Raw genomic sequence first — 15,836 nt, 5'->3', positions numbered from 1 at the left:
ATGTAACATGAGTGTAAATGTGATTGACTAATTCTAAACACAACCGCTTCCCCAATTATAAGAGGGTGTTCACACTTATGCAGGCACATTAGTGTAGTTTTCTTATTCTTATATACCCCTTCAAAATGATTTCAGTATACTTCTCAATGGATTTTTACATATTATGGATGACATTAAGGTGGAAAAAGTTTTGAAATTCTTCTTTGTAAGATTATTTTTTACAATACAAAGAAAAAGCACTGCTCAAAAACACACGGAAATTTTAGGGGCCTGTCACACTAAGAGATATCGCTAGCAATATCGCTATAACTAGTGACGTTATAGCGATATTGCTAGCGATATCGCTGTGTCTGATACTTACCTACGACCGGCTCCCCCGCTGATTATCGCTGATCGCGCGAGAACAGGCTGGACTGTTTCTCGTCGTCAGCTTCCTCCGGCGCTTCCTGCTGTGACGACGAGCGACGCGTGGAGCCGGGCGGGAGGACGCAGGATCGCCTGGTGTGACAGGTAAGTAGCGACCCCCGTCCCCAGCGATGTCGCTGGTGAGATCTGCCTGTGTGGCAGCTCACTAGTGACCACTTAGCGATGCACCAGCGATCCTGACCGCGTCATATCGCTGGTCGGGTTCGCTGGTACATCGCTAAGTGTGACAGTACCCTTAAACAACACAATGTAACTCCTAGTCAATCACACTTCTGTGAAATCAACCTGTCCAGTTATGAAGTAACACTGATTGTGAATCAATTTCTCCTGCAAATGGAACAAACAACAGGTAGAAATGATGGGCAACTAGCAAGACCACCCCTACAAAGAAGTGGATCTGCAGGTGGTGACCACAGCCCATTTCTCTGTTCTCATCCTTTTTTAGTTGTTTTGATCACTTTTGCATTTTGTCATTGCTCTCACCCCTAGAGGTACTATACAGTAGTATAAGTTGGTGTCTACAACCCACTGAAGTTGCTCAGGTAGTGTAACTCATCTAGAATGGCACATCAATGCGAGCTGTGGCAAGAATGGTAACTGTGCATGTCAGCACAGTGTCCAGAGCATGGAGCAGATATCAAGAGTCAAGCCAGTACACTGTGAGGCGTGGAGGGGCCATAGGAGGGCAACAACCCAGCAGCAGAATCGCTACCTCTTCTTTTATGCAAGGTGGAACAAAAGGAGCAGTGCCAGAGCCCTGCAAAATGACCTCAGCAGGCCACTAATATCCATGTGTCTGCTCAAACTGTGTCAGAAACAGATTCTATGAGGATGGTATGAGGGCAGACATTCACAAGTGGGTGTTGCGCTTACAGCTCAACACCATGCAGGGCGACTGGGATTTGCCAGAGAGCATCAAGATTGGCAGACTCGACATTGGCACCCGTGCTCTTCATGGATAAGAGCAGGTTCACACTGAGGACATGTGACAGAGCAGCAGACGCCGTGGAGAATATTCTGCTGCCTGTAACATCCTCCAGCATGACCAGTTTGGCGGTTGGTCAGTAATGGTGTGAGGAGGCATTTCTTTGGAGGGCCGCACAGCCCTACACGTGCTAGCAAGAGTTACCCTGACTGCCATTAGGTACAGGAATGAGATCCTCAGACCCATTTTGAGACTATATGCAGGTGCACTGGGCCCTAGGCTCCTTCTGATGCATGACAAAGCGAGGCCTCATGTGGCTGAAGTGTGTCAGCAGTTCCTGCATGATGAAGGCATTGATGCTATGGACTGGCCCACCCGTTCCCCACACCTGAATCCAATCGAGCACATCTGGGACATCATGCCTCATTCATTCCACCTATGCCAGTTGCAATACAGACTGTCCAGGAGTTGACTTATGCTTTAATCTATGTCTTGGAGGAGATCCCTCAGGAGAACATCCGCCGCCTCATCAGGAGCATGTCCAGACGTTGTAGGGAGGTCATATAGGCACGTGGATGTCACCCACACTAGTGAACATCATTTCCTTGTCTTGAGGCATTTTCACTGAAGTTGGATCAGTCTCTAATTTAATTTTCCACTTTGATTTCCAAATCCAGACCTCCATGGGATATTACTTTTGATTTACATTGATCATTTTTATGTTTTTATTGTTCTCATCGCATTCCACTATGTAATGAATAAAGATTTGCAACCGGAATATTTAATTTGGTGATATCTAGTATGTGGTATTTCAGTGTTCCTTTTATTTTTTGAGCAGTGTATAAATATACACTGTATATAGTAACACTTTTGTTGAATTATACTGTACTTCTGTGAATAAATTGTAGTCGAAAAGTAGATATGCCATTGCAGGCCAGGTATCAGAAAACGACCCCCTTTTTTTATTTTTTTATTTTTATACAAGCTTTCTGTTCACAGCCTATTGATGCATCCAGAATATATATATATATATATATATATGCCTGGTGCACACTAAAATGTAGTATGAAAAATGGCGTAGTTGTTACAGTGATTGTTGGATAGGACTGTTTGTATGACCCACAGCATCCAAAAAATACCATAAAGTGTGTAATGAAGTAAATGAAAATTTACATGTTGCTCGTGTTTATTGTTAGCTTTCTGTGTCACCTAAACATGGTACCATGGCTTGCATCGACTTGTCTTCCATCGAGCACACCTGGGAAGTTATTTGTCCGCAATTACAAAGGGAGCTGCCAGCAGCTGATCTTGATGATCTATGTTTCCATGTGTGTTCAGCATGGCAGAATATTCCTTAAGCATCCATTAATAACCTTATTGATACTGGCAAAGGTGTGTGAATTTCTGCAATTGACGAAGCTGTGTATGTCACAGCGATACGCGTGGGGTCCTCTCTACGTCCCCCTCAATTTTACAGCACCCTTTATTAGCTCCTTGTATAGATTTCAGCAGGTATATTCTGACTATTCCATCTATCCTATTGGTTCCTATCTCAGTACTTTCACTACCATTCCTCGTTCATGTATTTTTTGATATTCGTTTCATGGTCTCACTTCTCTAGCCTTGAGCTACTAAGACTTAGCAGTATCTGGTGGTCACCTTTATTTGTTTGTATACATATTTTTTGATTATTGGTCATTCTAACATCATGGGACCATCTGTTCCACCTTACAATCTGATATTGCTTTTACATGACATCTACAGGATTCACTAGCTGGATGTTTTTGTATACCAATTAAAGGGCTGGCCCTTCTTAAATACTGGGCTATATATGTCTCTTTTATACCTAAAAGGGTGTATATATAATCTCTAACATTTCTATACATTCAGGCCATGTTTATTTTCTGGGGATATTATTCTTAAAAATAATAGGGACTGCTGTATATCAAATGGTACAATATTTGTGGTATGTCCTGATGAAGGGGTTACCTGAACCCTGAAACGCGTAGAATAAACCACGCTGAAACCTCTACAATTTTTGGAATTCTTCTTGCGGCAGCGCGGGGATGATCCTTCCTACCTAAGTGTATATCAAATGAGCATATTGTTGCTTCTGGATGTTTTATGTACCATTGGTTGGTTTTAAATGTTTTTAATGTTGTATCTTGTTGTTCAATAAACTTTTGTACATTTATATGATGTCAGGCGTACACATCTTTATGTAGTGTCTTTTCCTTCATTTTTCTTATATTCTCTTTTACCAGTAGCTTACCTGGCAGGCTGCAGCAATGGAGCGGGGTCACAGAAGGCAGGGTCTTCTCCTGAGATCTCGATCTGCGCATGCGCCGCCTTCGGTGGCCATTTTCCCGATGCCCACCGCAGCGATATCATTGGGGAAATGGACTTCACTCACCGGCGCCAACAATTTCTGAGATCCCAGGCATCACAACATTGGTACGCTTCAGCTGCCGGCCTCCTGAAGCAGCAACCCTGCCCCCTATGTCCCCACTCCACCATCCCCTGGTAAGCTCACTCTGGATTATAAGACGCACTCCCATTTTACTCCTAAACTTGAAGGAAAAAAGTGCGTCTTATAATCCGAAAAATATGGTACACACCTGTCTGTAATAATTGGCATGGGAATCCTTGAAAAAATTCTCACCAGATATTAGTAACAACCCATCCAATTCACACAGGAAAAGAAATCAAACTATAAATGGCCATAAATTATGTCTAATAATGAGAAATTACACAGGGAAAAATTATTACATGTGTTTACTGAAATTTAATTAATACTTTGCACAAAAGCCTTTGTTGATGTTGGCAACTTCAATCCTCATGTAAGGAGAAGCTAGTCGCATGCATTGCTCAGGTGTAATTTTGGCCCATTCTTCCTCACAAGCACTCTTCAAATCCTGAAGCTTCGATGAACTTTATATTGTATTCAGGTCAGGAGATTGGCTGAGCCATTCTAGCAGCTTTATTTGTTTTCTCTGAAGCAAACTGAGAATTTCCTTGGCTGTGTGTTTGTGATAATTGCCTTGCTGAAATGTCCACTCTCGTTTCATCTTCATCATCCTGGTAGATGGCAGCAGATTTTTTTTCAAGACTGTCTCCGTTCATACTTCCTTCCATAATATGAAGTTTTCCAGTACTTGAAACTTGTTTGAACATTCTTTTTATCCAGCAATGGAGTCTTGCGTGGTGAGCGGTGCATACAGGCCATGGGGGTTGAGTGCATTTTCTTTGAAACAATTGTACCTGCTGATTCCAGGTCTTTCTCTATAGCTCTCCACGGGTGGTCCTTGACTCTTGAACATAATAATAATTCTGATAATTCTGATAATTCTTTTCACTCCTATGTCTGAAACCTTGCGGAGAGCACCTAGTCGTGGCCAGTTTATGATGAAATTATGTTCTTTCCACTTCCAGATTATGGCCCCAACAGTGCTCACTCGAACCTTCAATAGTTTAGAAATTCTGCTGTAACCAATACCATCAATCTGTTTTGCAACAGTAAGGTTGCAAAGGTCTTGAGACAGCTTACTGGTTTACCCACCATGAGATGTTTCTTGTGTGGCACCTTGGTAATGAGACACCATTTTATAGGGCATCAGTTGAACCAGCTGATATTATTTTTAACTAAGAGGCAGGACTGCTTTCTAATTACCGATAGATTTCAGCTGGTTTTATGACTTTCTATATATATATTTGCATCCTTGTTTCTTTATGGGTTCAATAATTTTTCTCTGTGTTAGTCATTAGATGTAAATTTAATTTATGGACATCTGTGGTTTGATTTATTTGCCTGTGTAAATTGGATGGGCTGTTACAGATATCAGGTGAGAATTTCATGTCAATAGCACCTTTAGAAATATATTTACTTAGAAAATTGCTGGTGTTCAATACTTTTTTCCTCCACTATAGATGCACTTTGTGTATAGAGGAGTATCAGTATATGGAAACACAGTGACATACAATGTCAGGCCGGGATCACACATGCGAGGAATGTTAATACTCGGCACTGCCGCTGGCAATCAGGAGCGGAGCTTGCAGCTGCATGTATTGCTATGCAGCCGCACACTCCAATCCGAGTGCCAGTTATTAACGTGCGAGACTCGGCCTTATCCCTCGCACGTGTGATTCCGGCCTCAGAGAGATACTACAAGACCGAAGATTGGAGTCTAAATTGCTACAAGATACTGCTGATCAGCAGAAGACATGATGCAAGTTCTTCAAGGATAACTAAAGAGATCGGCTCTTATAAGAGAAACCGTTAAGACTAAGAACAAGAGGACTAAATGGGAATAAAAGATATTGCTGGGTGGGATATGTCAGTATATATCAAAAGAACCCTCTTTTATCATCCGTCCCGTGCATAGTCTGTGCATACAAACAGTATCCTTTGCTAACAACACAAGTGTGTGTATTTGACTCTTTCTATGAAAAAAACTGAGAGCACCGATACTGCATATGTCTTAGTCTACCATTATCTCTGTGTTTGCAGATTAGTTATTCTAGCTGTGCTATATTTCAGATACTCTTGGAAAAGATCTGTGTGTTGATAATAAACAGATAAAAATGCTGATAAAAAGTGACGTTATCTGTCTGTGATCATTGTGCTGGAATAAGCCATCACGTGTCTATGTGAGAGCTGTGGATTCGTATTGGATATGTACCATGGTCACTGACCTTTACACTTAACACCAACACTGATTGTACAATAGTGCGGAGTCAACAGAAACACAGGGAATGTAATATGTCAGCATATCTGTGTGATGAGCAGTTATACCCGCCATGTATAATATACACACATACTGTACTTTATTATACCCCACCAATGGTTTTACACATTTCCTAACATCACAGGGATTCACAAAATCTGTTTCCCAGCACTGACGTTAATCTGCATATTGCCAGAATCGATGTTATTGTACACAAGTGCTAACTCTGACATACAGTGCCTTGTGAAAGTATTCGGCCCCCTGGAACTTTTTGAACCTGTTCCCACATATCATGCTTCAACATAAAGATACCAAATGTAAATTTTTGGTGAAGGATCAACAAGTGGGACACAATTGTGAAGTTGAATGAAATTTATTGGTTATTTAAAATTTTTGTGGAAATACAAAAACTGAAAAGTGGGGCATGCAATATTATTCGGCCCCTTTACTTTCAGTGTTGCAAACTCACTTCAGAAGTTCATTGTGGATCTCTGAATGATCCAATGTTGTCCTAAATGACTAATGATGATAAATATAATCCACTTGTGTGTAATCAAGTCTCCGTATAAATGCCCCTGCTCTGTTATAGTCTCAGGGTTCTGTTTGAAGCACAGAGAGCGTCATGAAGACCAAGAAACACAACAGGCAGGTCTGTGATACTGTTGTGGAGAAGTTTAAAGCCGGATTTGGATACAAAATGATTTCCAAAACTTTAAACATCCCAAGGAGCACTGTGCCAGTGATCATATTGAAATGGAAGGAGTATCATACCACTGCAAATCTATCATGATCCGGCCGTCCCTCTAAACTTTTATCTCAGACAAGGAGAAGACTGATCAGAGATGCAGCCAAAAGGCCCATGATCACTTTGGATGAACTGCAGTGATCTACAGCTGAGGTGGGACAGTCTGTCCATAGGACAACAATCAGTCGTGTACTGCACAAATCTGGCCTTTATGGAAGAGTGGCAAGAAGAAAGCCATTTCTCAAAGATATCCATAAAAAGTGTTGTTTAAAGTTTGCAACAAGCCACCTGGGAGACACAGCAAATATGTGGAAGAAGGTGCTCTAGTCAGCTGAAATCAAAATCGAACTTTTTGGCAACAATGTCAAACGATATGTTTGGCGTAAAGGCAGCACAGCTCATCACCCTGAACACACCATCCCCACTGTCAAACATGGTGGTGGCAGCATCATGGTTTGGGCCTGCTTTTCTTCAGCAGGGACAGGGAAGCTGGTTAAAATAAATGGGAAGATGGATGGAGCCAAATACAGGACCATTCTTCAAGAAAACCTGTTGGAGTCTGAAAAAGACCTGATACGGAGATTTGACTTCCAACAAGACAATGATCCCAAACATAAAGCAAAATCTACAATGGAATGGTTCACAAATAAACGTATCCAGGTGTTAGAATGGCCAAGTCAAAGTCCAGACCTGAATTCAATCGAGAATGTAGAAAGAGCTGAAAACTGCTGTTCACAAACGATCTCCATTAAACCTCACTGAGCTCGAGCTATTTGCCAAGGAAGAATGGGCAAGAATTTGTCTCTTGATGTACAAAACTGATAGAGACATACCCCAAGCGACTTGCAGCTGTAATCACAGGAAAAGGTGGCGCAACAAAGTATTAAGTTAAAGCGGCCGAATAATATTGCACGCCCCACTTTTCAGTTGTATTTCCACAAAAATTTAAAATAACCAATAAATTTCGTTCAACTTCACAATTGTGTCCCACTTGTTGTTGAATCTTCACCAAAAATTTACATTTGGTATCTTTATGTTTGAAGCATGATATGTGGGAAAAGGTTGAAAAGTTCCAGGGGGCCGAATACTTTCGCCAGGCACTGTATGTATGTATTTAAAAGTTTTTTGTTTTTTTTTCACGTTTAAAAAATGTAATAACCTGTGATCTTGGTTTTCCATCTACAGTATGCTTGTCTGGCTGCAAGGAAAGCAATACAATCAAGTCCACAATGCCAGTCGAACGCAGACTGTCAGAAGTCATCGGCTGCCAGTGTCTGTGCCATCCCATCAATAGAGAATCAGACTCGGCTGATCAGAGTAAAGCACGCGCCTCAGCTAGATATGTTATTTATTGGATATCCTGTACACCTGGAATATGGAGGTGAGAAAATGTGAGACTGAAATGGGAACTGTCGTTTCTTCAAACTTTGCATAAATCAATAATACAAGTGAATATAAGAAACTTTATTATAAATCTTATCAGAGAATTCTCCTTTATTCCCTAAACATGAGCCACTCCCCCCACACCTTCTAAACTCACATTCACTCTGAAAAAAACTACTAAAGTCTCTCTTCTTCAAATCAAGACAGACTGAGGTGTCAGCTTACACCTCCCATTATACTCTATGGATAGGGGTAAGGCGTAAGGAGCAGAGAGAAAACAAGGTTAGGGGGACACAAAAAGATTGTGCTGAGTTTTCTAACAAGACTTTTACCTCACTTCATAGCTGGATTCACATCCACACAGCTGAGTACTACTGATTATAGTCCTCCGTGTCTGGCGCTGTGTGCAATCTAGGAAATGAGGAGCAGGAATCTATCTCTGTGTACCGTGCTGTCTATGGGAAACATCATAGCAGCTCTTTTCTTCCCACCAGCTCATTCAATTAGTAGAGCCTGCAGAGGGAACAACTGCTGAAAGTGCTGGATGCAAGCTAAAAAAGGAGCAGAAATAGTGTTATACCTCATGTACACTCAGGACTGCTTATTCTGCAAAGTTTCTGGAAAGTACAGTTACCCTTTTAAGTGGCACTGGGGCAGATATATTGCCTGTCCAGTTGAGAAATAACAACTTTCCAATCCCTGTTTTGTCCATCAGGCACCATAAGCCATACTGGGCGGGCTTGTTTATTTCTGTGAGGAAAAGAGTAATAAGCCACTACCAGATGCTTATTTCCTGCAGGAACAAGGGATCAGGCATGTGGAAATTCAAAGTGCCCAACATCTTTTCCCTCAGCATTTGCTGACATGGGCCAGTCTGAAGGTCCCCATACTCGTAAGATCACTTATCTAATGTGTATGACCTGTTTTATTCACAGTGACATGCTGAACAGCAAATGGCTTTCATGTCAAGTACTGTGATTTTGAAGCTACAGCACCCAACACATTGCTTTTTTCCTTGGCACTGCTGAGGAATTTAGTATAAGTGTGGTAATTACATTCTTTAAGTCATTATGGTACCTGATACTGCTTAATTAAATTGCATTTACCATGGAAAGCTTAATTGCTATACATGAGTAGCTTTATATTACACAGGAAAACTCTGGTACACAATAATTGAAAGTGGTGGAGTACTATGCTTCTCTTGTACTGTCAGTTCATTTTAGGAACTGAATGTACTTGTAAAGATGCCAGTTATTTGCATGGTTGGATTAATGGCATGCTATCTTTACGGTGGTGTCAACTACTCGGACAACCTCTTCTCCATTAAAATACTCCCCCATCTAAAATAATAACAGTCTGTAGTCACCTCCAATGACGACATCGGGTTTCCCGGGGCTTGTATGACATTATGTCATGTGAGCCCTGTAGCCAATAACTGGCCGCTTACTTCCTTCAGACAAAACTGACGTCCGTAAAAAGTCATAACTGCGGCTGCGCTCATTTGTTCTGGATCTCCGTTTCATCTGAGGGAAGTGAGAGTGAAGCTGCTCATTAGTGGTTGCTGCTTTATTGCAGGCCTCACATTTTATGTCACGTGAGCCCCAATTCCAACACTGCTAGAATGGCGCCGGTACTGGAGGCGAATACAGGCTTCTTTTTTTATTTTAAACAATGAAATTTAGTAATTAAGAAGGGATTGTCCGAGTAGTGGACAATCAATTTAAGTGAATCTGTCACATTGCTAAAAATACATTCTAACCTGCAGGTGCCATGTGCATGGCACCCTATCTGTGTAGAAAGTTTCAGTCAAACTGCTAATTTATTCAGTTAGCCGTCTGCCTATTTTAAAGATTAGGAGTCCAGTGGGCTGGCCTAATCAGTGATCGACAGCCTTCCCTGTGCATACAGAGAGGAGTCAAATACGTGGTCCTACTCAGTGACTACAGAGGAGGCTGTCAGTCACTGAGTAGGACCGCCCACTGGATTTATAAGCCTAGAATAATCAAAAGTTTAAAGGGAACCTGTAACCACAAAGAAACGCTATTAACCTGCTGATATGGGATTAAACGTTATTAACCTGCCCGGCACCCGCACTTAGCCGAACACTGTGGGAAGAAAATGAACTTTATTCTCCTTGGCAGCATTCTGACTGACAGCCGGCCAGTGTCAGTCAAGGCCGTGGATGCGGTTACAGCTATCGCACTGAGCCAGCGCCACCACTGTGACTGAAACCAGAACAGGGTAATAAAGTTCATTTTCTCCCCACAGCATTGTGGTAAGTGGCGTTGGGGCAGGTTAGTAACACTATTAACTCCATATCTGCAGGTTAATAGTGTTTTTTTTTTCTGGTGACAAGTTCCATTTAATGAATGATTTACTATTTTACTGCAGGGTGGATTGATTTAAATCACGCCGATTTAAATCATGATTTAAATCACGATTTAAATCAAAAGATTTTTTTCTATTTAAATCGGATCGATTTAAATCATGATTTTAATCATGATTTAAATCACTGATTTAAATCAAAAGGTTTTTTTTTAATATAAATCACGATTAAAATGAGAAGTGAGAGCAGTGTGCATGTGCGCCCATAGTTACACGGACGAAACTAGGGGCAACGATCTAACGCCAGGGTGAGGGGGGGACCCCAAAGTAAGTAAAAATCTTTTTTGTTTTACTATATGGCAATAGGTAGGTGTTTAAAAGCAGCATGTCTTAATTGTATAAACTATTAATAGCCTCCACATTTTGTTCATACTGCCCCTTTAATTCCACACTTCTAGCTTGGTTTCAGTTTTGGTTTAGTTTCTTTTTCCCTGCATTCAGTTGACATGCCCAAACTTGTTGGATAGTCAGCAGTACTTGGCTCAGGCTGTAGTAACATCAGCAGTGCTTGGCTCAGGCTGTAGTAACAATCAAACTTCATAAGTGAGCTGTGTGAGCCATGGCAGCAGGTCGTAAGAGAGACCCTATTTGGGTTCATTTTGTTGAGATGCCAGCAGCAGATCTTGGAAAGAAAGGTGCAAGAGCAAAGTGCAAATACTGTCAAAAGGATATCCAAGGACTTGTTTGCCGTTTGAAATCACATTATGAAAACTGCAACCAGAAGGGAAATGAAGATGTTGATAGTGATACAACTAATGTCAATGAACCCCCACAGCTTCTTATGCACCAGGAGCCTAGTACTAGTGGTAAGTCTGGCAATTAATTTACAACCTATTTTTTTAACAGACATTTTACTGGGATGGTTAAAGTCTATGAAAAGAAAAATGATTTAAATCAAAAAAATCTGATTTAAATAAAAAAAATCTGATTTTTTTGATTTTTTTAAAAAAATCAAGATTTTTATCCACCCTGTTTTACTGAATCTTTTCCCACTAATATGGAAATCAGTCTGTTCAGCTTATTGTGCTCTACATCCTGGTTCCCGCAGATCGGACATAGGTCTGATTTCTAGATGTAGTATACTCTGTGGAAACCTCCTTAGGCTATATTAGTTGATGCAAGTCTGATAACGGTTAATAATTACAGGTATATATCTGCGAGGTATTATACCTAAACTATCACCTGCCTGGAAGTAATGACTATGTCCCTTCTCTCCACAGTAAGTCTGAGCAGTTTCATTCCTCGATACAAGTTTCTCAGTGTCGACCTCCCAGTGGTCATAGAGACCTTCTGCAAGTATCCTTTACAGTACCTTATTCATCACTGAGCAGAACATATACCGTAGGGATAAAGGGTAATGACTTTTTTTTTATAAGGTAGCTCTCAGATTTCCTCAGTATTCAGTCACTCATAAATTAGGATTTGAAGATTTCACTAATTTGTTGTGAGGTTGGATCTATAATAATATTTTATTGCACTAAAGGCCTTGAGCACTAAAATCTTTATTCCTACTATGTATCCTGTAGACATTTGCTCCGTGGGCATTGCTGCTGCCGCAGAAAGGAGGCATTATCACACTGTATTTGACATGGTACACTAATATCACACTGTATTACTTCTATATACCACCTTGTGGGCATTGTTATGCGTTTGCATCCCTGGCATGAGATCGGGTTTTGAGGACAACATTTAGTCACATTAATTTATACATTTTAACTTTAATGGGGTTGTCCAAGCAAAATAAAATTTTGCCAGATAGATGGCATGTATAAAAAATTACAAATTCGGCCACACTTGCCTACTGGCCCCCTACAGCAGCACAGGCCACTCCTTGCAGTGATGACCATTTAAATGATCGCAGGATGACTGTGATCAGTGATTGGCTGCAGCTGTCAGGTGACTTTGAACATTGTGTCATAAAACATCCAATGATGCGATACTCAAGTCACCTGACCACGGTAGCCAATTAGAGGCCAAAAGCGGTCTGGAAGCCATTGGAACGGATCGGTGATATCACAACTTCCTGTCTTGGCAGACCATGGACGACCTGTACTGGATCCAGGTGGCTAGTTTGTTTTCTTTTTTCATATCCCTTTCTGTGGGCAAAGTTTTATTTTGCCAAGAGAGCCCCTTTAAGTACTTTCTGTGCTGAGTTAACTAAGATTGATTATAAAACCGTTCCATTTGCATTAGGTTTAGTTTGGCGAAGGTGTCTGAAAAAAACTAGTAACACAAAATTTGGAGCCAGTTCCACTCTGCTAGTCCTCTGCCACCACGCTATGAGACGGGGCGGAGGGAGAACCAAAAAGACAATCTCAGAGTACACAGTCCATGCTCATTCATGCCTGTTAAAGCTATTTAATAGTTATTTTTTGTTCACTATACTATGGACTCTGAGATCGTCTTTTTGGTTCTCCTCCCCCCGTATCTTATAGTTGACTATCAGTCCTTACTTAGTCCTGCATATATGTTTATATGTATCTATATTGCCTGTCATTAACTTTTTATTATACCAAGCTATGAGGGCATAGCCATTTGCTGGTGACATGGCGCTAGGAACTGGATAACACTCCATTAGAAGTCCTGTTAGTTTTGCAAAAATGGCTGCAGCATCTCTGTAGAGAGGAGAAGGTATGATCTAAACCCACTGATTGTAGTTCCTATGTGATGTGCTCCTATTGAAGGTCTCCATACACTATAGAGCAAAGTCGTCTGAGCCTGCCAATATCTTATATATATGGGGGGCCTCTCCACTTTACCCCAAAAGATGATCAGACATGTTAATCTTAACCCCTTATCTTATTGTTCTGAGGAGAGATAAGCTGCCATCAGAGGTGACTGGTTCGGCTTTCTCCAAGCTCTTCATTGAAAACACACACATGTCCAACCAAATTGAGCATGCATGTGCATGGGGTGGTTTGGAGGAATAGTTGTCCGCCAAATGAGTGGTCACCCTATAGCTATCAAAGGTGTATTGGCACTTTTAGAATTAATCTGAATAGGAAGGTGCTATAGTGCTGTGGAAAATTCCTTGCCCTTCTTAGGTCTTATGCATTTATATGTAACCATTTAACATATTGCCTGGTTGGGTTTCCTTAATTGCACTGAGATATGTGATTTCCTTGTCTGGGGCGCTGGCGGTAATCAATGCAGTTCCCTGCTTTGCACTGGATGGGCAGTGGATCCTGAACTCTTTCCTGGAAGCTGCACTGAGTTCTCTTATAGTAGAGAAGGAGAACAGAGAACTTTTGGGTTTTTTCATTCTTCTAGCTGGCAGTGTTCTGTTAACTGCTAATGTGGCACTGGGACTTTGGATGGTGACAGCCCGTTAGCCACATTTCCTTTTTGGTTACAAATTCAGTCTTAATGAACTTGACTTCCAAATCCATGCACTATTCTTTAGTTCCTTTTATTCGCTGCATATATGACCAAAACGGCCTGATCCTCTGATGAGAACCATTCAGTGAATGACAAGTGCGGAGCTTCTCTTTTTTGGGGTCTATAGGACATAACAATCAGATCGATCAGAGGCTGGAGGTTGAGGATGGAGACAAATACTGTGCAACACAAAGTCCAAAGGAATGGCTTTTATAGACTAATACCATCATCATACTAATGTATATACATTTGTTTGTGAGCATTGTTTTATTGAGGACACAAGGGATATTTTTGTCATGGAAGCAATTAGCTTTCAGTCTGTATTGTTGCAGCAGTAGCCTACCTGCCTGTTCACTGATAAACTTGTTGTAAGGTCCCATGTTTTACTGACTCTTCATTCTACATATGTGTTACAGTGTATCTGTCATTTAAGATGACTATTAGGCATCAGCTACTATGTGGGTATCCATAGGATTAGCACTATTTCTGTCCATGGTAAGACTTGTATACGTATCCTAAGTCATGTGGTTAGGCTCGTTAAAGGGTCGGGCATTGACTTGTAGGGTGTCTACCTTCAGTAGGTTGCACTAGAAATAAATATTTTTTTTTCTCCTAGGGGACAGAAAATTTGTATGACTTGTATGTGTTTTTTTTCACCAGTGTCCATTTGATGCTGGCACAATCTCTAATTACTAATTGTCCCTAAACTCAAGGATAGACACTGTTAGATGTCCCCTATACACTGCATACAGAGAATAGGAGATACAGCCCTCCTGTAACTCTGTTGCACATCTTGTGACGCACTTGTAATAAGGTGGGTATTAAACAGCAATACTAAGCAGTGTAGCTGTGAATCCAACACTGGTGTGATAGAAAACAATGACTAGAACCTTCAGCGACATTTCTATGTGTTTGTTTTTGTCTGAATAAGTTTTATTTGTATATTGAAAAAAAAACAAACACCCCAGGCTAGATGTGGAGAATTGACTTATAAATGAAGAAATACATTTTTCAATAATAAAATATATTGCTAAGTTTTCTGTATTTTCTTATTATTATTTATTTATGTCATCAGTCACACCAGTACCACCTTCTCTTCATTGGTCACAGTCATTTCAACAATCATTAGGAATACAAACATTCAAATAAGGCTTTGATTGTGCTGACATTATGCAACTTTGTGCGCACTTTTTTAAGCAGCTTTCCACTTTCACATTTCCCAAAGCCATGCAGATATTGTGCATATTTACTTGAGAGAGCAAACTATATCTAAAACGGTTAACTTTTTTCTTATGCTTTTGATACTTTTTCAATTTGGTTAGCACGTCAGCTAACGCTGTTTGCCTAAATCGTGCATCCATTAATAATGTAGAAGTTTTGTCTATGCCTTGAACATTCCTGCAAGTTGCTGTTGCGTTTCTGGTTTGTATTCAGTGTTGATTCCTCCATCCCTTCTGATATGGATCTCTTAAACCAAAATACATTTTTAATGATGCCTTTGACTCTGCATAGGAGGTAGGACTCAGAGAAAATGAGACTATCTAATGGCGGTGATAGATCATTTATATAAATCTGCTGTCCCATGACTCATTTTGCAGTCTTAATGTATTCTTGTGTGATACAATTTAGCTTGATATCCCCTGACGTTTATATGGCATAAATTGTATCTATAAATGGGTGGTGAATATATAGAGGATCAAGAAGGGTAGCACTTGGCTGGGAAGAGAAGGGGATGAACTCTAACAGCCGCCAAGACACTCCTCTGCATGATGTCATCCTATAGGTGGCAGGAGGTTCGAGAACGATCTTCTGTCTGCTGAGGACCGTATGTAGGTAATTAGACTGGGGATCACGTCACAGATGCCCATCA

General features: G+C 40.8%; 1 protein-coding gene across 4 annotated transcripts in view; it reads left to right on the top strand.

Moving 5' to 3' along the window:
- MBTPS2 (membrane bound transcription factor peptidase, site 2) overlaps window positions 1–15,010 on the top strand; it is a 102,678-nt gene extending 87,668 nt beyond the window's left edge. For 3 of the 4 annotated variants that reach the window (XM_073565841.1, XM_073565842.1, XM_073565839.1), the window contains 3 exons: window positions 8,006–8,201; window positions 11,809–11,884; window positions 13,698–15,010. In XM_073565841.1, the coding sequence (XP_073421942.1) occupies window positions 8,006–8,201; window positions 11,809–11,884; window positions 13,698–13,920 (495 nt within the window). In that variant the 3' untranslated portion in view covers window positions 13,921–15,010. Of the gene's footprint in view, window positions 1–8,005; window positions 8,202–8,918; window positions 9,155–11,808; window positions 11,885–13,697 lie in introns of those variants that run through there. The other variant, XM_073565840.1, reaches the window with a different exon arrangement.
- Window positions 15,011–15,836: the final 826 nt, after the last annotated feature.

Source organism: Dendrobates tinctorius, unplaced genomic scaffold, assembly GCF_039654945.1.
Source record: "Dendrobates tinctorius isolate UK_male_01 unplaced genomic scaffold, ASM3965494v1 ptg000016l, whole genome shotgun sequence".
Lineage (NCBI taxonomy): Eukaryota > Metazoa > Chordata > Amphibia > Anura > Dendrobatidae > Dendrobates > Dendrobates tinctorius.
The sequence above is the reverse complement of the archived record's forward strand: the minus strand, read 5'-3'. Positions and strand labels throughout refer to the sequence as shown.